This window comes from Salvelinus sp. IW2-2015, linkage group LG4q.1:29 (genome assembly GCF_002910315.2).
Source record: "Salvelinus sp. IW2-2015 linkage group LG4q.1:29, ASM291031v2, whole genome shotgun sequence".
In the NCBI taxonomy this organism is placed as follows: domain Eukaryota; kingdom Metazoa; phylum Chordata; class Actinopteri; order Salmoniformes; family Salmonidae; genus Salvelinus; species Salvelinus sp. IW2-2015.
In genome coordinates, this window is record NC_036842.1 from 650,382 (window position 1) to 675,553 (window position 25,172).

General features: G+C 42.0%; 1 protein-coding gene across 1 annotated transcript in view; it reads left to right on the forward strand.

The window, feature by feature from the left end:
• The window catches only part of LOC111961212 (collagen alpha-1(XXVII) chain B-like), a 210,349-nt gene extending 191,971 nt beyond the window's left edge, over nt 1-18,378 (forward strand). The window contains 11 exon segments of the mRNA XM_023983294.2: nt 1,505-1,567; nt 5,294-5,347; nt 5,441-5,476; nt 6,849-6,866; nt 6,988-7,014; nt 10,307-10,333; nt 10,523-10,579; nt 10,704-10,872; nt 11,204-11,313; nt 13,090-13,308; nt 17,325-18,378. Coding sequence (XP_023839062.1) covers nt 1,505-1,567; nt 5,294-5,347; nt 5,441-5,476; nt 6,849-6,866; nt 6,988-7,014; nt 10,307-10,333; nt 10,523-10,579; nt 10,704-10,872; nt 11,204-11,313; nt 13,090-13,308; nt 17,325-17,471 — 927 coding nt within the window. The 3' untranslated portion in view covers nt 17,472-18,378.
• The last annotated feature ends 6,794 nt before the right edge of the window (nt 18,379-25,172 follow it).

Genomic DNA, 25,172 nt, shown 5'->3' on the forward strand with positions numbered 1-25,172 from the left:
ACACCAAAAGCAAAGCACAATCAGAAAGAACAGACACATTCTTCAGTAAAACGGTCCCCTAACAACAGTCTGAAATGCCCTAGAGGCACCAATTCCTCCAATTGTAAAGTGTACTGTCTATCATTCCACACATAAAGGTGCAAGGAAATTAAAGGCTGATTTACCTAACTCTCTAGACTCCGAATGAGTTTCCAGAGTTAACCAACCCTGTGAACGGATTTGATAACTTGTTATAGGTAAGTCAGCAGTTTGTGGAGCAGGGCTATGAAAGTTTTTAAAAAGCATAATAATGTGATTTAACTTTTTGGTAAAGAATACAATGATGAGTACTGAAACTGACTCGTGTGATGAAACGAAGGGCACTATGAGAAATGTAAGAGTAGAGGCAGCTGCACTTTAATAAATAGTATCACCATAATCAAGAACAGGTCGAGAGGTTGACTGCACAATCTGCTTCCTGCTGACTAGAGAGAGACAATATCTGTTTCTGTACAACAACAAAAAAAAGCCCACTATAAATCTTTGTTTTTTTACAAGCTCAGTTGTATGTTTTTTAAACGATAAATCATTGTCGAGACTCGTTTGATAATAGAACCACCCAATGAGTAAAGATACAATTAATCTGAGACAGTGTTACGAGAACCTGAAAACAACATGTATTTAGTTTTGCCTGTATTAAATACGAGTTTTAAAACAGTAAGGGCGTCCTGCAAAACTGCAAAATCAGACTGTAGCCTTGTCAGAGCCAGTTCAGCAGTCGGAGCAATTGTGTACATAATAGTATCATCCACATATAGATTAAATGTACAATTTTTAACAGATTGACCGACATCATTTATATAAATAGTGAAAAGAACAGGTCCTAGTATCGGCCCCTGTGGTACACCTTTCTGTACCTTTCTGTCCAAGAAATTTGGACCTCATCAATCACGATGTCCTGAGTTTTGTCGCTAAGATAATCATGAAACCATGAACAGGCATCAGAGCTCATGCCTATCGAGGACAACTTATTCAATAAAATAGCATGATCAACACTATCAAAAGCTTCTCCACAAACAAAGCAGCACATTTCATTTTAGTGTCTAAAGCATTGACAAGTTCATTAACAACTAAAGTGGTTGCTCTAATAGTGTTATGCCCAGGCCTAAACCCTGATTAGTTTACATTCAAAATACTGTAATGAAACAAGCAGGGAGCAGGTCTCGAACCCTCGACCTTCTAGCCCGAAGTCCAGCGTGCTATCGACTGTGCCCCAAAAGCATGCTCGAGCGTCGATATCTGCGCTTATAAACCCAGGGTCGTTACAATATATTTCTCAGGAAAAAAAATAACAAAGTTGTACATTTATCAAGGATTCAATAATCTTAGCTAGATAAGGAATCCTTGAAATGGGGTGATAGTTTAAAATCACTACTATACTTTAAATGGGGGGGGGGGGGTGTAATACATGTGTTGCACAGGAAGTTATACTGATTGTATAAATGTTTGTCATTGATGTTTCCAGGGGCCTCCAGGTGACTTGGGACCAAAAGGCATACAGGGACCAAAAGGGCCACAGGGCACAATGGTAAGTAGAGGCCTTTTGTAGACCAGTAATTTACGGCATGCTGGCTCTACCAAACCTGGGTTCAAGTAGTATTTGTTTTCTTTCAAATACTTTGAGGTTTAGTTTCCCGGACACAGCTCAAGCCTAGTCCTAGACGAAAAAGAACTCTGGAGGAAGGGTTTTTGAGTTTGCTTTTTAGTCTAGGACTAGGCTTAATCTGTTTGATTTAGCCTGCCTTAAGTGCCAGAGGGGCTGGGTTTGCACTTTTGGGACTATTCTGTGATGGGTTTATTGATTGCACACACAGGAGAAAGCTTTGTCTGAAACATCTGTGTGAAAAAGTATTTCCCTTGCTGCTGCTAGAGAAAATATATTAAAATTGCATAAAGAAGATATTGTACTATGTCTACCTTGTGTGCGAACCTACCCTCTTGAACACTTTATTGGTTATACCATGTACGAACACAGATTTTTTTCAAACCGATGTCAGTTAGCGCAATTGTACCTTGGTCTCTTTTGAAAGAAAAATAAGCTATTTGAACCAAGGTCAGGGACAGTATCCATAAAATATCTTATATTCTAAAATATCTAAAATAGTGCTACACATTTTTACCAAGAAATTTCAATTCAGATACAATTCATAAAGTTTCCCGGAATATTAAGAACTATTTTTTGACTACAGTAGTGACACACAAGTTTCTTCAAAACTACTCATCATTATTATCCAATCACTATCTGATCAAGGTTTGTTGCGTCTACACATGGTGTTAAAATGTGTCTCTAATTTGTCCACAGTGTCCGCATTGTCTCCAGATTTCCTTGTATGCAAATAATTTCACAATTTTTTTCTAAATAATATTTATTTTAAGACATATTAACGCCATAAGTCAATGGTGCCACCTGTCAATGATTTTAGAGGGCAGGATAATATTGTTCTTACAGAAGAAAAATATCTCCATGTTTTATTATTTTGAACAGCTGATGCAGTTGCATTTGTATAAACAATATAAATAATTTGGAGTTAGAATGTTACACCACCTGAAATGACACAACCTCTACTTGTCACGGTGTGATTTGGGTGGTCATTCTATGTTTTCTGTTTCTTTGTTTTTGGCCGAGTGTGGTTCCCAATCAGAGGCAGCTGTCTATCGTTGTCTCTGATTGGGGATCATACTTAGGCAGCCCTTTTCCCCACCATTAGGTTGTGGGATCTTGTTTTCTGTTTCGTGTTTTCTGCCTGACAGAACTGTGCGCTTTCGTTTTCACATTTGTTATTTTGTTTGAGTGTTTTTGAAATAAAAGAATCACGAACACATTCCACGCTGCGCTTTGGTCCACTCTTCCTTCAACAAACGAGAGCCGTAACACTACTATCTACTTCTATATCTGTTCACAATTCTTGATGGTACAGTCATCAGATAATGATGTTTAAAAAATCTGAAAATGTAAAAGGCACAACGTTAGAGTCATATGTCTTAAAACTTCTTCAGGCTGCAAGCCCGACACCGGGCTTAATATGACAACAGCCACTGCAAGTGCAGGGCGCGAAATTCAAAATCTATTTTTGAAATATTTAACTTTCACACATTAACAGTCCAATACAGCATTTTGAAAGATAAACATCTGTCAATCCAGCCAACATGTCCGATTTTTTAAATGTTTTACAGAGAAAACACCACATATATTTATGTTAGCTCACACCCAAATAAAAAAGAGGACAGACATTTTTCACAGCACAAGTAGGATGAAGTAGCATGCACAAGCCAACCTACTAACCTAAAACCAACCTAAATAACCTAGAAAACTACCTCAGATGACAGTCCTATAACATGTTACACAATAAATCTATGTTTTGTTCAAAAAAAATGCATATTTTAGCTATAAATCAGTTTTACATTACTGCTACCATCTTAGCCACCATCTAGCTACAGTCAGAAATCGCACGGCAGTAGCCAGAGAAAACAGACACCAACGTCAACTACTAATTTCACATCAGAAAAGATTTCAGAAAAATTGGTGGATAGCTATGAAAGAGAAGATTTTGTGAATACAGACAATATTTCCGATTTCTGAAGTGTTTAAGCGAAAACACAATATATCGTTATATTAGCTTACTACAATGCTAACACACAGCAGCATTGATTCTAGTCAAACGCTAGCGATAGCACAGTTCGACAGATATATGAAAAAGCATCCCAAATTGGGTCCTTATCTTTGTTGATTTTCCATCAGAATGTTCTCCAAAGGGTCCTTTGTTCAGAACCGTGTTCATTTGGACCTAGAACGAACGTGTCCCTGTTGAATTAGCATGGCACACTGGCCATGCGTGCTAACCTCTCCGTCTTGACAAAATTCTTGCGTCGCATCACGTCTAAAGTCCAGAATAAATTTCAATAATATAATTAAAGTATATTCAAAAAACATACTTTAGGATGAGATTGTGACATGTATCAAAGAAAATCGAAGCGGAGGTCAATATTCACCTATAACGAGTGTTTTCCAGGAGCGCAGTCCAGTTCTACTTCGCGCCCAGAAAAAAAATAAAGTGCGCACTTATCACTCAAGAGGTTCTTTTCAGTCCCTGACAGAGATAATCAGTATTTTTTCTCTCACTTCCGCATGACAACCAGGGGAAGATGTGTGACGTGTTTGTACAGTCCTAAGTGCCAAGGCCTTTTATAGAGAGTATCTTGAAGAGAGACATAGCTTCTTGGAAATGTCACTTTTTACAGAAAATGGGCTGTAAAAAGAGTTATGTTTCACTTAGAGAAATAATTAAACCTGTTTTAGAAACTAGAAGGTGTTTTATATCCAAAGGTAATAATAATATGCATATTGAACGAGCAAGAATTGAGTACGAGGCCGTTTGAAATGGCCACCTCTTTCCACTGCTGATACTTACTGCTGATTTTTGAGCCATAAGAGGTTTTAAGTATAAAACTATTTTTGATATATTTTATTTGACCTTTATTTAACTAGGCAAGTCAGTTAAGAACACCTTTTTATTTACAATGACTCAGTAATCCATTCTTTCTGGGAATGCAATAAAGTCCCCAAATTATGGGACGGAGCTAGGAAGTTGTCTGTCAGAAGTATTACAATGTAAATTTACTTTTAATCCGTCTGTCTGCATATTTCAAGATATGGCATATGGTGGTGTAGTGAGATACCCACTGGGATGGACGATTCTCTTCACCTCACTGATCTTGAAAAAAATGTATGAAAATCGTGGAAATCAATCCGCCATCATTAACACAATGGAAAAACAATTGATTTATTCTTGAAATATTTAAATTGCCTGGGCGACTGAGAAAAACAAATTGGTACAATTTAAGGCCACATGGCAGACAATAATGCAGGCCCTAGGGATGGGGTCTGGGCTTATGAGATGTTGTCGTTGTTTGTGTGCGTCTGAAAGTCGTTGTTCGTATTTGTATGTTTGTATTTGGTGTGAGATTTTTTTTTAATGAAAATGCAAAAAGCACATCCAGTTCTTCGTCTGTAGGGCTCAATTATGATTTAAAGGGTTTTACTGTCTAGATCCATCTACACTTGTAAGATATCCAGACACAATGCATTCCCGACTGCCTGTGGAGTCTTTTAATCGTCTACACCAGTCTCAAAACGTGTGCACAATCAGAATGTGGACGAAGTCAGGAACAAAGGACGCATGTTAGCACCAGATATAAACAGGGCTATAGATTGACGTGAACTCATCACTCTCTTCCTCTTTCCTTCCATCTCCAGGGTAGAGGTGGAGTAATGGGTCCGATGGGGATTATTGGGCCCGATGGAAGTCCAGTAAGTATTTTGTCCATATCAATTAAACAATATTTATTTAGGTATGGCTGCTTGCTATCCTTCATCATTCTGACTATACACGTATCTCCTCAGGGCCCTAAAGGAGACAAGGGGATCCGTGGAGAGATGGTAAGTACTTCAGTACTCAAACCCCCCTAACTACTATACCTACTCTGGAATCCAAGGTCAACTTTAGTATTGTTTCACTTCACTGATTCAGTCTGCTCCAATAACGACACATTTGGTCCTTTGCTGAGGGAAGCCCTCCTCTGGTGAGGGCCATTTGGGTTCTAATATGAGCTCATGGTATAGGCCCAACCTTATGACAATTGATCCGTTTTAACAGATTCGCATTGTATCCAAAAATCAACATAGTAGGTTACTATGTAAGATACTTTTATGTGTCACATGCACTTACTCAAGTTCTTTATTAAGACTACTGAAATGGCAGTGTACAATCTGGAATGACACTCTCAGTAACAGCTGTACAAAATAACTGGAAGCAAACCACGCCCCAAATATTCTAATGAGCCCCCGCCGCTACATTATCAAGTAGAACAGAATAAAACACTCACCCCATCTAACACATTAGGGGCCAGTGTGGGCTTCCCCATTTGGCCCATGCTATGTTACCCACCTAATAATTGGCCCAGCATGTGCTAGCACATGTAAAGCTGGTGTGCGCTAGCCTGTGCTGGACTGGTGTTGCTGGTGGAGCTAGTCCATGCCCACAGAATATCCAACAGGGCCAATGTGGTCATGTTTTCTGGGTATTGTCCACTTGCAGCTCTGTAGTCTTTTTAAAGGATTTATGTAAGCGCATGAGACAATAAAAAAAAAGCTATTGTTAATATCAAATGTTGTTGAGTCGACATTTTCCTTACAATATCTAATTGTTTTTCTCGGCGTGTTATAAAAAAAGAAAGGAAAAAGGATGTAGAATGTTTAAACAGGCATTTTACAGCATTCTTGTCACTTAAAAATAACCTCTTCCTACCAGGCCCCTATCATGTGGAATAATCTCCAAGTAATGTTTCATTTGGATGTGGTGTTGTCTCTGGGTCAGTTTAGGAGAAAGGCTAGGGATTTTTATATTTATAAATGTGTTTGTTTTGTTTGATTGTGTATATAATATTTGCTATTTATTTAATTAATCTCAATGTGTTTTTCCCTTGTTAAATAAAAGTCTATCAAAAGGGCTGTAGTGGCACCCTAAAAAAGCTAATGTGTACCATTTCTGTAGGTGCACATTTGTACCTGTGAGAAAGGTGCTATTTCGTCACCCAAGAGGTACACAATTGCCTCTTTGCAAATACAACCTATAAGGGTAATAAGTAATATGATATACCGCTGACTAAAGGTATAATATTGACGTACCTTACAGGGTACCACCTCAGTGACAAGTAGGGTACCCCAGTGACAACTACTGTAGGTACCTTTTTTTCCTGAGTGTACCCAGAATTTACGTATTTTTTTCTCTTTCCCTCTTGCTCATCAACAGGGATTACAAGGACCAAAGGTATGTGTTTGCAGTGCAGGATGTTTTAAATAATGAAACTGATTTAAAAACCCTACAATGCCTTAAAAAAGGCATTTATAACTACCGGATTGAGATGTTTTGTGATTTTGTTGTTTCACAGGGGCATCCAGGACCACCGGGACCTCCAGTAAGTCTTCACCTTCCTAACTCAATCTAGCATACTTTGTTAGTGTATTAACCTAATTTGGCTAACACTTCACTTGACACCCAGCGTCACAGCACGTTATAACCATGTCATAACAGCTGACATAACACGTCATAACCTGTTATAATATGGTCATAACACTGTCATGACACATGTTTACACCTGTTGACATATATTGTGTTATTTTATGGCTGGTTATGACACCTACATAAGAGTGTAAAAACCCACGACACCTACCACGGTAGTTATTTTATGGCTGGTTATGACACCTACGTAAGAGTGTAAAAACTCACAAAACCTACCACATAGTTATTTTATGGCTGGTTATGACACCGACATAAGGGTGTAAAAACCCATAAAACCAACCACGGTAGTTATTTTATTGCTGGTTATGACACCTACATAAGAGTGTAAAAACCCACAAAACCTACCACGGTAGTTATTTTATGGCTGGTTATGACAACTACATAAGAGTGTAAAAACCCACAAAACCTACCACGGTAGTTATTTTATTGCTGGTTATGACACCTACATAAGAGTGTAAAAACCCATAAAACCAACCACGGTAGTTATTTTATGGCTGGTTATGACACCTACATAAGAGTGTAAAAACCCACGAAACCTACCACGGTAGTTATTTTATGGCTGGTTATGACAACTACATAAGAGTGTAAAAACACACAAAACCTACCACGTAGTTAGTTAATATAACAACATAACAATACCCACAAAACATGCACACAAGGAAAAACAGTCAATTACACCGTAGCCTACGTGTCAACAGTGTGTTTATGTTGAATACATTTTTGGGAAATGTACCATATTAAACTATCATTGTAATTGCACACACATTGATGTCAGACATACACCTACCCCAATGCTCAGTTGCTGATAACTGGGATGAATGCAGTAGCAGATTTCAGGAGGAGGACAAGACACTCTCTTTTTGACAGATGACTGATATAAGGGCATGTACGAGATAGGCCTATCTGGCTTATATGATTATGATGGTCATAATGTTTCTTGACAGTGCCATAAAGTGTATTTTCTTAGTCCAAGTAAACAAGATGGTCAGAAAGCTTATTTTCTACAAGTTATTTAAAATATGATGGAAAAAAAATTACTTTAAAGAATTACAACAACAACAAAGTTTCAAACAAAAGGAAAGTTCTTGTCAGGGAAATAAAGAACACTCTTATGTAGGTGTCATAACAGGTCTAAATATTTATTTATTTTTCTTTATTTTATTTAACCTTTATTTAACTAGGCAAGTCAGTTAAGAACAAATTCTTATTTACAATGATTTACCCAGGCCAAACCCTAACCCAGACGACGCTGTGCCAATTGTGCGCCGCACTATGGGACTCCCAATTTGTCCGGTTGTGATACAGCCTGGAATCGAACCAGGGTCTATAGTGACGCCTCTATCACTGAGATGCAGTGCCTTAGACAGCTGCGCCACTCGGGAGCACTATAAATGGGTCATGACAATGTTATGGCTATATTATGACAGGTTATGACATGTTATGTCAGCTGTTGTAACTTTGTATTAATTATGAATCCCCACTCTTCTTGGGGTTCAGCTAAATTAGTTATACATTTTTTTATATTACAATACATTCATAACAGATTTCACAACACATTAAGTGTGTGCCCTCAGGCCCCTACTCTACTACCACATATATACAAAACAAAATCCATGTGTATGTTATCATGTGTTTGTATGCATGTGTCTGTGTTGCTTCATAGTTCCCGCTGTACCATAAGGTGTATTTTTAACTGTTTTTTAAATCTAATTTTACTTCTTGCATGAGTTACAATATGTGGAATAGAGTTCCATGTAGTCATGGCTCTATGTAGTACTGTGCGCCTCCCATAGTTTGTTATGGACTTGGGGACTGTGAAGAGACCTCTGGTGGCATGTCTTGTGGGGTATGCATGGGTGTCCAAGCTGTGTGCCAGTAGTTCAAACAGACAGCTTGGTGCATTCAACATGTCAATACCTCTCACAAATACAAGTAGTGATGAAGTCAAGCTCTCCTCCACTTTGAGCCAGGAGAGATTGACACGCATAGTATTAATGTTAGCTCTCTGTGTACATCCAAGGGCCAGCCGTGCTGCCCTGTTCTGAGCCAATTGCAATTTTCCTAAGTCACTCATTGTGACACCTGACCACATGACTGAACAGTAGTCCAGGTGCGACAAAACTAGGGCCTGTAGTACCTGCCTTGCTGATAGTGCTGTTAAGAATGCAGAGTAGCACTTTATTATGGACAGTCTTCTCCCCATCCTAGCTACTGTTGTATCAAAATGTTTTGACCATGACAGTTTACAATCCATGGTTACTCCAAGCAGTTTAGTCTTTATTTAAAGCCAGCGGCATGTCATTAATAAAATGTGAAAAAAGTAAGTGGCCTAGACAGCTGCCCTGGGGAATTCCTGAATCTACCTGGATTTTGTTTGAGAGGTTTCCATTAAAGATCCACAATATAGCAGGGGGTATAAAGCCATGTTTTTCCAGCAACAGACTATGATGGATAATGTCAAAAGCCGCACTGAAGTCTAACAAAACAGCCCCCACAATCTTTTATTCATAAATTTCTCTCAGCCAATAATGTCCTTCCCTATAAGCGTGCTGAAAGTCTGTTGTCAATGTGTTTACTGTAAAATAGCATTGTATCTGGTCAAACACCATTTTTTCCAATTTTTACTAAGGGTTGGTGACAGGGTGATTGGTCGGCTATTTGAGGCGGTCAAGGCAGGCGCGCCGAGAACGATTCTTCATCTTCTTTTCTGGTCCCACCACGCATCCAATTACTCTCACCTGGAGTCTAACAGTATTTTGACATGGTTATGTAACGTGTTACCCTAATTTGCTCTCAAATTCAATTTTGAAGGGCTCCATTTTCATAAAAACAGCTTAGTTCACAGTGCATTCTCAAAACTCCCTGCTCTTAGCATGTTGGAAAGTAGCATCGCGAACCACTATTGTGACTGATAATTTTTTTATCACACACAAAAGCTGTTGATACAATTTTTTTAAAGAGAATATTTTGCCAAAGATAACAGGTTGGACGCAGAACAACTTAAGGAAACCTCCAACTGAAGAATTCAGATGGGCCTAATCAAGGACTACATTGCAAGATTAGTACTTTATAAGGGCTCATTTCTTGATAGTTCCTGCAATCCAACTGTGATGGAGCATACTCCATCTGTGTTACTTTAGGTGATCTGTAGCGTTATTCCTCCTGACTGGTTGTTTTATTTTCTCTAGGGTCCTCCCGGTGTCCCTCTGTCATTTGTAAGTTATTGTACATCTCTTCAATACACTAAATACACTAGACCTTTCACCAAAACATTAGCTATTGTGACTATGGCACTATTGACTATGGCCATCACTACAGCACCGAACACGTTGTCTTCCTATACAGTACGTCCTATGACAGTGTAATGTTACATTATGTTGTCTGTGCCCCGTTTTCTTATTCAGAAACAGGACGGTTCCCTTCAGGTGTTTGAGTCTATAAACACCCCACTTAGGACTGAGGTCAGTGCCATGATACCCTCAACAAGCTGTGAACATAGCCATTTATTCTCATGTATAGTCATCCATTCATGTTTTTTTGATTGACTGTAGACTGCTACAAATTCATTTTTCTATCCCTGTGCAGAATTGGCTAGTTATGGACCTGCCTATGCTAGACCATGTTACAGAGATCATTAAGACCATCCACTACCTTAGTGACCTGATCCAGAGCCTGAAAAATCCACTGGGCACCAGCGATAACCCCGCCCGCATTTGCAGGGACCTCCACAGCTGTGAACAGAAAATGAGCGATGGTGAGAGGACAGATCTGTGTGTGTGTGTGTGCGCTTGCATGGTGAGAGGACAGGTGTTGTGTGTTATCTTGTGTGTGTGTGTGTGTGTGTGTGTGTGTGTGGTGTGTGTGTGTGGTGTGTGTGTGTGTGTGTGTGTGTTGTGTGTGTGTGTGTGCGTTTGCATGGTGAGAGGGACAGATGTGTGTGTGAGTGTGTGTGTGTGGCGCGCTTACATGGTGAGAGGACAGATGTGTGTGTGTGTGCACGCATGCATGCATGTACTGTATGTGCACACAAGAGGGAGAAGAAGAATGGGAAGAGTGTTTAGTAACTGACTCTTTTCTCTCCCTAGGCACTTATTGGATTGACCCAAACCTGGGCTACTCCTCAGATACAATAGAGGTCACCTGTAACTTCACAGGTGGAGGGCAGACCTGCCTAAAACCTGTAACGGTGTCCAAGGTACTGCAGACATAACCGTCATACATCACCAGTTATACTACAACCAGTCACACTGAATAGATGATGCCACAGTATTTCATGAATAGTAGCTAGGTTTCCATTCAATTGGCAAAAGAGTTTCAAATCAAATGTTATTTGTCAATGCGCCGACCACTCCACAAATTTCTTGTTAACAAACTATAGTTTTGGCAAGTCGGTTAGGACATCTACTTCGTGGATGACACAAGTCATTTTCCAACAATTGTTTACAGACAGATTATTCAACTTAGAATTCACTGTTATCACAATTCCAGTGGGTCAGAAGTTTACATGCACTAAGTTGACTGTGCCTTTAAACAGCTTGGAAAATTCCTGAAAATTATGTCATGGCTTTAGAAGCTTCTGATAGGCTAATTGACATCATTTGAGTCAATTGGAGGTGTACCTGTGGATGTATTTCAAGGCCTACCTTCAAACTCAGTGCCTCTTAGCTTGACATCATGGGAAAATAAAAAGAAATCAGCCAAGACTGTAGAAAACAAATTGTAGACCTCCACAAGTCTGGTTCATCCTTGGGAGCAATTTCCAAACGCCTGAAGGTACCACATGCATCTGTACAAACAATAGTACGCAAGTATAAACACCATGGGACAACGCAGCCGTCATACCGCTCAGGAAGGAGATGCGTTCTGTCTCCTAGAGAATGTACTTTGGTGTGAAAAGAACAACAGCAACGGACCTTGTGAAGATGCTGGAGGAAACAGGTACAAAAGTATCTATATCCATAGTTAAACGAGTCCTATATCGACATAACCTGAAAGGCCGCTCAGCAATGTAAAAGCCACTGCTCCAAAACCGCCATATAAAACCCAGACTACGGTTTGCAACTGCACATGGGGACAAAGATCGTATTTTTGGAGAAATGTCCTCTGGTCTGTGGAAACAAAAATGGAACTGTTTGGCCATAATGACCATCGTTTTGTTTGGAGGAAAAAGGTGGAGGCTTGCAAGCCGAAGAACACCATCCCAACCATGAAGCACGGGGGTGTCAGTATCATGTTGTGGGGGTGCTTTGCTGCAGGAGGGACTGGTGCACTTCACAAAATAGATGGCATCATGAGGAGGGGAAATGATGTGGATATATTGAAGCAACATCTCAAGACATCAGTCAGGAAGTTAAAGCTTGGTCGCAAATGGGGTCTTCCAAATGGACAATGACCCCAAGCTTACTTCCAAAGTTGTGGCAAAATGGCTTTAGGACAACAAAGTCAAGGTATTGGAGTGGCCATCACAAAGCCCTGACCTCAATCCTATAGAAAATGTGTGGGCAGAACTGAAAAAGCGTGTGCGAACAAGGAGGCCTACAAACCTGACTCAGTTACACAAGCTCTGTCAGGAGGAATGGGCCAAACTTCACCCAACTTATTGTGGGAAGCTTGTGGATGGCTACCCGAATCTTTGACCGAAGTTAAACAATTTAAAGGCAATGCTACCAAATACTAATTAAGTGTATGTAAACTTCTGACCCACTGGGAATGTGATGCAAGAAATAAAAGCTGAAATAAATCATTCTCCCTACTATTATTCTGACATTTCACATTCTTAAAATAAAGTGGTGATCCTAACTGACCTAAGACGGGGAATTTTTACTAGGATTAAATGTCAGGAATTGTGAAAAACTGAGTTGAAATGTATTTGGTAAAGGTGTATGTAAACTTCCGACTTCTACTGTATATTTATATATTATGATATATTATTGTATTTGTTTTGAACAACTTTCATCCTCTTTATTGACAGCTGGAGATTAGTGTTGGGCGTGTCCAGATGAACTTCCTGCATCTCTTGAGCGCGGAGGCGGTGCAACATGTGACCATCCACTGCCTGAACGTACCTATCTGGAGGACCTCTGAGGACCAGCCTCCTTCACAGGGGTCTGTGCATTTCAGGGCGTGGAGTGGGGAGATCATTGAGGCAGGAGGAGAGATGGAGCCTCACGTCATCGAGGACTCCTGTTGGGTACGGCTGCCATGTTCTCTCAGTGGAGGGCACTCTCTGAGCTTGAAGTAGAAGTTGCCTCTCGCCACAGATCTAGGATCGGTTTACACTACCCTACCCCTGATTCTAACCATTAGGGTTATGGAAGATATACTCCCCTCCATATGAAGAGTTTCTTTCCAAAACGCTATATACACTGTATCCATTTCAGATATGGTCAATTAGCTTTTATTGTTAAAATAACTTATTAAAGAGATTGATGTGTTGTCACTACTTATCATGACATGGGGTTGTTCAATGATTGCTTGAAATCTATCACTCTCTTCCTTTCAGAGAGACAAATAATGTGTTTGTCTATAAATAAGTAGTACTGCTAGGTTTTACAGTCACATCTACAAATAACTACATTTTTTATAAATAACTTTACAAATGATACATTGACATCAATATTAAAATAAAAAACATGAAGAAATGTATCAATATAGTAATATGAGATCTGCATGTAATACGTTTACATTTTAGTCATTTAGCAGATGCTCTTATCTATAGCAACTTACAGTTAGTGCATTCATCTTAAGATAGCTAATAAAAATCATGGTGAGACATAAAAATACAGTATACGAACATTCCATTCCAGCAACAAAAAAAATATAGATTCATAATCAAGTGACATAACAAAGCATTGCAGCGCCATCTTTAGGACTCCATCTTCTGTTGTCTAAAACAGGCTCAATTAATCGAAGTTAAAACAATACATACTTCATATGAAATCAAAGTGATGCTGCTAACCAGCTAACCAGTTCAGCACACAAAATGTTGAATGAATTCTTCCACCAAAAGCAAGCTAGCTACTGTTGCTAAGTTAATAGGTAGCTAAAATTATTCTCAGATGAGGCAAAGTTGGCTAGCTATGTCGCCATGTTTCTAGCTCCTAGCCAACTTTGCTGTATTTTATTTTTTGTGTTATTTCTTACATTATTTGCTCAGAATATTTCCGGCATTATTACCTACATCCGAAAATAACTTTTGGATATTAGATCAGCGGTCACTCGTCAGAATTTCGATAAGAAATTAAACTTTCCTGAATTGGATCCTTTGTTTGAACTCCCAGAGGCAATTCCATTCATTCTGGGGCTGCTCTGTCGACAGAGAATAGGAATAAGGTCTGGGCTGCTAATCAGACTCAGGAGGCGTGCATATCATCCACCTCTTCAGAGTATATTATTCATTAACTTTCAGTCCCTGGACAATAAAGTTTTGATGTATACACTGACTCTGTGACAGAGTTCATCAGGAAGTGCATTGAGGATGTTGTTCCCACTGTGACGATCCAAACCACAAACCGGGGATAGATGGCAGCATTCACGCAAAACTGAAAGCGCGAACCACCGCATTTAAGCACGGCAAGGTGTACAAACAGACCAGCTATGGGCAATCAAAGAGACAAAACGACAGTACAGGGACAAAGTGGAGACGCAATTCAATGGCTCAGACACAAGACGTATGTGTCAGGGACTCCAGACAATCACAAATTATAAAGGGAAAGCCAGCCACGTTGCGGACACCAACGCCTCACTCCCGGACAAGCTAAAAAACCTTCTTCGCCCGCTTCAAGCAAAAACACAGAGCCACCGATGCCGGCCACTGCCGCTCACGAGGACAGTGAGCTCTCATTCTCCGGCCCAGATGGCATCCCTAGCCGCGTCCTCAGAGCATGTGCAGACCAGCTGGCAGGGGTGTTTATGGACATATTCAATCTCTCCCTATCCCAGTCTGTTGTCCCCTCATGCTTCAAGGTCCCCCTTATTCCTGTACCCAAGAAAGCAAAGGTAACTGAACTAAATTACAATCACTCCGTAGCACTCACTTCTGTCATCATTAAGTGCTTTGAGAGGTTAGTTAAGGATCATATTACCTCCACCTTACCCGACACCCTAGACCCACTACAATTTCCATTCTGCCCAAACAGATAAACGGATGATACAATCACCATCGCACTGCACACTGCCTATCCAATCTGGACAAGATAAATACCTATGTAAGAATGCTGTTAATTGACAACAGCTCAGCCTTCATCACCATAGTGCCCTCCAAGCTCTTCACTAAGCCCAAGCCCCTGGGTCTGAATCCCACCCTGTGCAACTGGATCCTGGACTTCCTTACTGGCCGACCCCAGGTTGGGAAGGTAGGCAAAAACACTTCCTCCACGCTGATCCTCAACATGGGGGCCCCACAAGGGTGCATGCTCAGCCCCCTCCTGTACACCCTGTTCACCCAGGACACACGTCTCCAACTCAATCATCAAGTTTGCTGACGACACAACAGTGGTAGGCCTGATTACCATCTATGACAAGACAGCCTACAGGGAGGAGGTGAGGGCCCTGGCGGAGTGGTGCCAGGAAAATAACCATTCCCTCAACGACAACAAAACAAGCTGATTGTGGACTTCAGGAGACAGCAGAGAGAGCACCCCCCCTCCCCATCCACATCAACGGGGCCACAGTGGAGAGGGTGAAAAGCTTCAAGTTCCTCTGCGTGCTCATCACTGACAACCTGAAATGGTCCATCCCACACAAAGTGTGGGGAAGAAGGCTCAGCAGCTATAGGGGATGGCCGGCTCAGTAACCCAGGACCAGGTCCAGAGGAGCTTGTCGGAGGGGCCCCGGTGAAGTCAGGGGGTCTCAGAGCCGTAAAACTGTTCGAGAGCCGCAGGTCTGGACGAAAGGGCAGAGGGAGAATACGTTGGAATGTTCCTCCTCTCTTAGCTCGAACTCGATTCCACTTTGCCTCCGACGGTGTAGAGCAAGACGCAGTAGTCCACTGGTTCTCGTCGGTGGGATGCGTTAATACAGGAAAGTGGTCCAAGGTAGTATCCTCAGAAGCTACTGCAGAGGATTCCAATCTCATCGTGCTCCCTGTATTACCCTCTCGGTCATTTAAAATTGTCACATCAAAACCAGCGTTCAATCTTGAAGTCTTCTTAGCCAGAGCGTGATGTTCTTTAGGATCCTTTTCCTCTCTAGGTGTTCAATGATCTGGTCTTTTGAGGCAACTAGTTGTTTACACTTTTCACAAGTGCATACAGTAAGTCAATAAATTCTTCCTCTTCTACTACAGTCAACATAACACAGGTCTCACATTTCAGGAATCCTGGGTTAATTGAATTAGTCCAAATTCTTATGAATTCCTCACATGGGGGGGGGGACTAGATACATAATATGCTTACAGATGCATACCACCCTGCTTACCACTGCTGGCTTGCTTCTGAAGCTAAGCAGGGTTGGTCCTGGTCAGTCCCTGGATGGGAGACCAGGTGCTGCTGGAAGTGGTGTTGGAGGGCCAGTAGGAGGCACTCTTTCCTCTGGTCTAAACAAAGATCCCAATGCCCCAGGGCAGTGATTGGGGACACTGCTCTGTGTAGGGTGCCGTCTTTCGGATGGGACGTTAAACGGGTGTCCTGACTCTCTGAGGTCATTAAAGATCCCATGGCACTTATCGTAAGAGTAGGGGTGTTAACCCCGGTGTCCTGGCTAAATTCCCAATCTGGCCCTCAACCATCACGGTCACCTAATAATCCCCAGTTTACAATTGGCTCATTCATCCCCCTCCTCTCCCCTGTAACTATTCCCCAGGTCGTTGCTGCAAATGAGAACGTGTTCTCAGTCAACTTACCTGGTAAAATAACGGTAAAATAAATAAAATAAATAAATAAATATGTATGAAAATACTCTCAAATAAAAGGTGACATTCTGTACCGTCGCCTCATATAAAACATTTGAATTCAAATAAAAAATACTGGAGTATAGAGCCACATTCTTTTATTTTAGCTTCACTGTCCAAATGCATATGGAGGGGAGTGTATCTGACCAGTAGCTGATCTGTCTCAGTGAGGGTATCAGAAAGGGGCTACTTCTTCTTACTGTAGTCTCTGAACTTCCATTTTTTTCTGCACTATGAACAGTAATAGAATAACAACATATCAATCATAAAATCTGAAACTCTTGACTTAGTTTGACTTCTTTGTATCTCTATTACAGATGAAGGATGGACGCTGGCACCAGACCCATTTTGTGTTCCACTCCCAGGATCCTAAACTGCTCCCTGTGGTTAACATCTATAACTTACCCAAGACCACACTCGGATCACACTACCACCTGGAGGTTGGCCCTGTGTGTTTCCTGTAAGGGTGTGTATGTCTGTGTGGTGCTGTGTGTGCAGAACCCTCACTTCTGAACCTCCATGCAGTTGGGGTGAATGGAACAGTCCACTCCCTCCCTCAAGCACTGTCCAAGAAGGACCTCTGCACCCCTCCCTCAACACCCCCGTATCACCCCTCTCATCAGACTGCAGAAATAAAGGGAAGATATTTTGGTGCTGGGGGAGAATGAGGAGAAGAAGAGCAAAGGAGGAATGGGGGAGTTCTCACACTAATAGCTCCTAAAGAAGACAATTTGTTATTTTTTGCTCTTCAGGAATGATTTAAACTAAAAACAAGCTGTGGATATCTTCTTGGAGAAAAGGCTTTGCCAAACAGTCTCTCGTGAACATTTAAGTTAAGGGACATCCAGGCTAAGTCGATACTGCCAATTCCCCTACTTTTGGAATTATAGTGAGTTATCATACAGTGTGTACTTAATTAATACCAAAGAACAACAGTCTGTGCAAGAGATTAATTAAAGTAATTGGGAACAATATTAAACATACTGTACATATATATGTGTATTCCGTCACTTTTATACATGTATATTTTATGTAAAGAAATAATCTTCAAGTGCAATAGAAAATTAGATGATCATTTAATATTTTGGACTTTAAAAATGCTGAAGGCTTTTTTTGTGTGCCTTTGGAGCTTGACTCCGCTCTTGGCCCGTGTGAAGTATTTTTTAAAGCACGTCCTTACTTACCCATGAGACCTACACGTCTTCCGACTTCAACTGTAAATATATATATATTTACCTGCAAAATATCAGCCAAATGACTCATGCATCTCCAAACAAGATCTATGCTGTTGCCTTCACGTGTCTGTTTGCCTTGCATTTTCCCATGTTTAATGTTCAGTTCTTCAATAAATATTTAGGATCTGGGTTTGAACACTTGCATACCCAATAATATATTTTCTAGATTCTGCAGTATATCCGTTAGGGGTCACTATAATGGAGCCAGTCTGATACTGAATCACAAACCAGTCCCTTCCTCTCACTACTCTGCCCTAGATTTGTGCGTTCACATGCGCTTCTACCGTAGGCATCAGTGCAGGCTGCTAAAGGGGAGAACAGTGTCATAATAATGTCTGGAATGGAGTGAGTGGAATGGCATCAAACCCATGGAAACCAGTTCTATCCTAGCACCCTCAGCGATATGTTTGGAATATGCGCAAAAAGGGCAGCGTTCAATCTGTGGAGCACATTTGGCAGTGCCCCATTCATTTAAAGGTCATTTCCAATAGAGCCATCAATAAAATGCAATTGTGTTCATTGTCCGTAGCTTATGCCTGCCCATACCATAACCCTACCGCCACCATGGGGCACTCTGTTCATAACGTTGACATCACTATAAACCACTTGCCCATATGATGCCATACACATAATCTGCTGTTGTGAGGCAGGTTGGACGTACCTCCAAATTCTCTAAAACGACGTTAGGGGTGACTTATAGTAGAGAAATTAACATTCCATTATCTGGTAACAGCTCTGGTGGACATTCCTGCAATCAGCATGACAATTGCATGCTCCCTCAAAACTTGAACCATCTGTGGCATTGTGTAGTGTGACAAAATTGTACATTTTAGAGTGGCCTTTTATTGTCCCCAGCACAAGGTGCACCTGTGTAATTTAAAAAAATACTTTTCTTATTTAACCAGGTAGGCTAGTTGAGAACAAGTTCTCATTTGCAACTGTGACCTGGCCAAGATAAAGCATATAGCAATTTGACACATACAACAACACAGAGTTACACATGGAATAAACAAAACATACAGTCAATAATACAGTAGAACAAAGAAAACAAAAAGTATATATACAGTGAGTGCAAATTAGGTAAGATAAGGGAGTTAAGGCAATAGGCCATGATGGCAAAGTAATTACAACATAGCAATTAAACACTGGAATGGTAGATGTGCAGAAGATGAATGTGCAAGTAGAGATACTGGGGTGCAAAGGAGCAAGATACATAAATAAATACAGTATGGGGATGAGGTAGGTAGATAGATGGGCTGTTTACAGGTGCTGTGAGCTGCTCTGACAGCTGGTTCTTAAAGCTAGTGAGGGAGATATGAGTCTCCAGCTTCAGAGATTTTTGCAGTTCGTTCCAGTCATTGGCAGCAGAGAACTGTAAGGAAAAACGACCAAAGGAGGAATTGGCTTTGGGGGTGACCAGTGAGATATACCTGCTGGAGCGCGTGCTACAAGTGGGTGCTGCTATGGTGACCAGTGAGCTGAGATAAGGCGGGGCTTTACCTAGCAGAGACTTGTAGATAACCTGTAGCCAGTGGGTTTGGCGACGAGTATGAAGCGAGGGCCAACCAACGAGAGCGTACAGGTCGCAATGGTGGGTAGTGTATGGGGCTTTGGTGACAAAACGGATGGCACTGTGATAGACTGCATCCAATTTGTTGAGTAGAGTGTTGGAGGCTATTTTATAGATGACATCACCGAAGTCGAGGATCGGTAGGATGGTCAGTTTTACGAGGGTATGTTGGCAGCATGAGTGAAGGATGCTTTGTTGCGAAATAGGAAGCCGATTCTAGATTTAATTTTGGATTGGAGATGCTTAATGTGAGTCTGGAAGGAGAGTTTACAATCTAACCAGACACCTAGGTATTTGTAGTTGTCCACGTATTCTAAGTCAGAGCCGTGATGCTGGACGGGCGAGCAGGTGCGGGCAGTGATCGGTTGAAGAGCATGCATTTAGTTTTACTTGCGTTTAAGAGCAGTTGGAGGCCACGGAAGGAGAGTTGTATGGCATTGAAGCTCGTCTGGAGGTTAGTGTCGTCAGAATGGTGTCTGCGTAGAGGTGGATCAGAAAATCACCAGCAGCAAGAGCAACATCATTGATGTACACAGAGAAGAGAGTCGGCCCAAGGCTTGAACCTTGTGGCACCCCCATAGAGACTGCCAGAGGTCCGGACAACAGGCCCTCCGATTTGACACACTGAACTCTATCAGAGAAGTAGTTGGTAAACCAGGCGAGGCAATCATTTGAGAAACCAAGTCTGTCGAGTCTGCCAATAAGAATGTGGTGATTGACAGAGTCGAAAGCCTTGGCCAGGTCGATGAATACGGCTGCACAGTAATGTCTCTTATCGATGGCGGTTAAGATYTCGTTTAGGACCTTGAGCSTGGCTGAGGTGCACCCATGACCAGCTCTGAAACCAGATTGCATAGCGGAYAAGGTACGGTGGGATTRGAAATGGTCGGTAATCTGTTTGTTAACTTGGCTTTCGAAGACCTTAGAAAGACAGGGTAGGATAGATATAGGTCTGTAGCAGTTTGGGTCWAGAGTGTCCCCCCCTTTGAAGAGGGGGATGACCGCGGCAGCTTTCCAATCTTTGGGAATCTCAGACGATACGAAAGAGAGGTTGAACAGGCTAGTAAAAGCGGTTGCAACAATTTCGGCAGATAATTTTAGAAAGAGAGGGTCCAGATTGTCTAGCCCGGCTGATTTGTAGGGGTCCAGATTTTGCAGCTCTTTCAGAACATCAGCTATCTGGATTTGGGTGAAGGAGAAATGTTGGGGGCTTTGGCGGGTTGCTGTGGAGGGTGCCGGGCAGTTGACCGGGGTAGGGGTAGCCAGGTGGAAAGCATGGCCAGCCGTAGAGAAATGCTTATTGAAATTCTCAATTATAGTGGATTTATCGGTGGGTGACAGAGTTTCCTAGCCTCAGAGCAGTGGGCATCTGGGAGGAGGTGTTCTTATTCTCCATGGACTTTACAGTGTCCCAGAACCTTTTTTGAGTTAGTACTACAGGATGCAAATTTCTGTTTGAAAAAGCTTAGCCTTAGCTTTCCTAACTGCCTGTGTATATTTGTTCCCAACTTCCCTGAAAAGTTGCATATCACGGGGGATATTCGATGCTAATGCAGAACGCCACAGGATGTTTTTGTGCTGGTCAAGGGCAGACAGGTCTGGAGGGAACCAAGGACTATATCTATTCCTAGTTCTAGGAAGGGCATGTCAAGGGCATGCTTATTTAAGATGGTGAGGAAGGCACTTTTAAAGAATAGCCAGGCATCATCTACTGACGGGATGAGGTCAATGTCATTCCAGGACACCCCGGCCAGGTCGATTAGAAAGGCCTGCTCGCAAAAGTGTTTTAGGGGGCGTTTGACAGTGATGAGGTGTGGTCGTTTGGTCGCAGACCCATTACGGATGCAGGAAATGAGGTAGTGATTGCTGAGATCTTGATTGAAAACAGCAGAGGTGTATTTAGAGGGCGAGTTAGTTAGGATGACATCTATGAGGGTGCCCGTGTTTACGGATTTGGAGTTGTACCTGGTAGGTTCATTGATAATTTGTGTGAGATTGAGGGCATCAAGCTTAGATTGTAGGATGGCCGGGGTGTTAAGCATGTCCCAGTTTAGGTCACCTAGTAGCACGAGCTCAGAAGATAGATGGGGGGCAATCAATTCACATTTGGTATCGAGGGCACAGCTGGGGTCAGAGGGAGGTCTATAGCAAGCGGCAAAAGTGAGAGACTTGTTTCTGGAAAGGTTCATTTTTAGAAGTAGAAGCTCGAATTGTTTGGGTACAGACTTGGATAGTAATACAGAACTCAGCTGGCTATCTTTGCGGAAAATGTTATAGTTAGCTATGAAGATTTCAGGGTTTTTGGTGGTTTTCCGAAGCCAGGATTCAGACACGGGGTTGGCAGAGTGTGCTAAAGCAGTGAGTAAAATAAACTTATGGAGTAGGCTTCTAATGTTAACATGCATGGAACCAAGGCTTTTACGGTTACAGAGGTCAACAAATGAGAGCACCTAGGGAGTGGGAGTGGAGCTAGGCACTGCAGGACCTGGATTAACCTCTACATCGCCAGAGGAGAAGTAGGATAAGGGTACGGCTGAATGCTATACGAACTGGCCGTCTAGCACGTTCGGAACAGAGAGTAAAAGGAGCAGGTTTCTGGGCACGATAGCATAGATTAAAGGCATAGTGTACAGACAAAGGTAAGGTAGGATGTGAGTACATTGGAGGTAAACCTAGGCATTGAGTAATGATGAGAGAGATATAGTCTCTAGAGACGTTTAAACCAGGTGATGTCATCACATATGTAGGAGGTGGAACAAKATGGTTGGTTAAGGCATATTGAGCAGAGCTAGAGGCTCTACAGTGAAATAAAACAGTAATCACTAACCAGGACAGTAATGGATGAGGCATATTGATATTAGAGAGAGGCATGCGTAGCCAAGTGAACATATGGGTCCAGTGAGTGGTTGGGCTGACTGGGGACACGTCGATTCAGACTGTTAGCAGGCCGATGCTAACAGGTAGTAGGCCGGGGCTAAACAAGCTAGCAGTTAGCAGACCGGGGCTGGCAAGCCAGCAGTTAGCAGACCGGTTTAGCAAGCAAGCAGTTAGCAAGGGCTAGCAGTTAGCAGACCGGGGCAGGAAAGCAAGCAGTTAGCATGGGCTAGCAGTTAGCAGACCGGGGCAGGCAAGCTAGTAGTTAGCAGACCGGGCCAAGCAAGCTAGCAGATGGGGGTAAGTCTGTTTTTGCCTCTTCTTGCGGTGACGTCGATAGACCAGTCGTGGAATTAGTAGGGTTCCAAGTAGCTCTAGGTAGCTAGCAGACCTAGCAGGTTAGCAGAATGGGCCTTCAGCGGGCATCGCGCCTGAGGGTCCTGTTGGAATCCTCGGGCAGATTATGTCGGTATTCCAGTCGTAGAGGATCGGCGGAGTTCCGTGCGCCGTACCTGCAGTAGAAGGGGTCTGGATATTTTAGCCCAGGAGTGGGCTTCGGTGGTAGCACAGGAGCCCTGGCCGGGCTAGCGTCAGGCTAATTGGTGCTTGCTCCGGGATGGAAACGCAAGCCAGGAGTGGTCTCCCGGGATTGCGGTTAGCTAGTTGCGAAGATCCAGATGAAAATGTTCAGAGTTTGCGGTAGGAATCCGGGGATATGGAGAGAAATAGGTCCGTTATGCTCTGGTTTGAGTCACGTTGTTCGAACTGGCGAGAGCTTTCCGAGCTAAAGGTTAGCTGATGACCGCTAGCAATGGTTTGCTGACTGATAGCTGGTAGGTAGTTAGCTGGCTACAAATACTTTAGAAAAAAGCAGATCCACACCACATTGGGTGAGGCGGGTTGCAGGAGAGTATTTAGAAGTTGAGGTTTAGGAAAATATGCGAAGAAAAAGCTATATACAAGGGACACGACAGGACAAAGACGTCTGACTGCTACGCCATCTTGGTTTCATGCTATTTAATCAGCTTCTTGATATGCCACACCTGTCAGGTGGATGGATTATCTTGGCAAAGGAGAAATGCTCACTGACAGGCATGTAAACAAATGTGAGCAGAACATTTTCGAGAAATACACTTTTTGTGCATATGGAACATTTCTGGGATCTTTTATTTCTGCTCATGAAACATGCGACCAACACTTTACATATATATTTTTATTCAGCATAGTTTCTTTTGACAGAACTAATTGTCATTTTAAGGAGAAAACACATTCCAGTGGGCACAGATGTCAGGTCAACGTCTAGTTTTGATTTACATTTGATTGAGTTGTACACAAATGTGAATTCAACGTTGTATTTAGGTAAAACGTTTTTTTTACCTTACACTTTTTGCAAATCCAAACAGTTTCCCACGTTGATTCAACGTCATCACCATAGATTTGAAAGGGTTGAAATGACATGGAAACAACGTTGATTCAACCTAGTGGAATCGCACCGATTGACGTCTGCCGTTCATTTGCCATTCATTCGATTGCTGACGGCGCTGTGTGTTTTTAGGGTGGCGACTGGCATGTAGAATCGGTTTGCAAATTATGGCTGGCACTCAGTTGAGGTGCTAAGCAGAGGTGCTAGGCAACAACCACATTGAATCTGAAGTTTTTATTTCCAAATTCATACGTGGCACTCAATCCTGATACAATTTAAGTGTTTCATATTTTGAATTTCAAGCATCTAGACCTTAGTCTGGACACTCACATCCATTTTTTTTTATCTGAAGTGTTTCTTTTGCTCATGACCTGCCATTACCACGACAACCACCCCCAAATGTAGAGGAACAGTGAGATGAAATGAGCATTACATCTGTGTGCTACTTCAGAGGCTACATCAGTGTGAATGCACAAATCTGATATGTAAAACTGAGTGTGGACAGTCAGAAACCAATATTGAATATGAGTAATGATCAGATTTGGGTTTTTAGGATGGCTGTGTAATGTAATTCCACAGTTTTTGCCATGCGGCGAAGAGAAGACTTTACAATTGTATAACTCATTTCATGCAATTCTACTCATTCTGCCATAGGGCGGAGAGAAAAATTTGCAGATTTACAGCTAATTTCCTGCATTTCCACAGATTTTCCCAGACGGTGGAGGCATATGTTTAATGTTTTAGTATGATAACTGATGATCAAAGGGTCGATCCTGGTAGGTAATTCAACCATGCTTATTACAAGTTTAGACAGCAGGCCAATCTAAAAAAAAATGCTGACATGGGCTAATTGAGTGACTGCTGATGCACAACCACATTTTGAAATTGCACCTTGTGCATTCTATTATACTAACTCTCAACAGGAAGTTCAGACACTGACTGAGTTCCTGAAATTGGTCCATAGGCCAGTTGCAAATAACTGTTCTACAAAATAGGAAAGCAGCTAGCTGATAGCATTATCACGCATCTGCGCTCCACTAGTCCAACAAGGGCTACAGCTCAG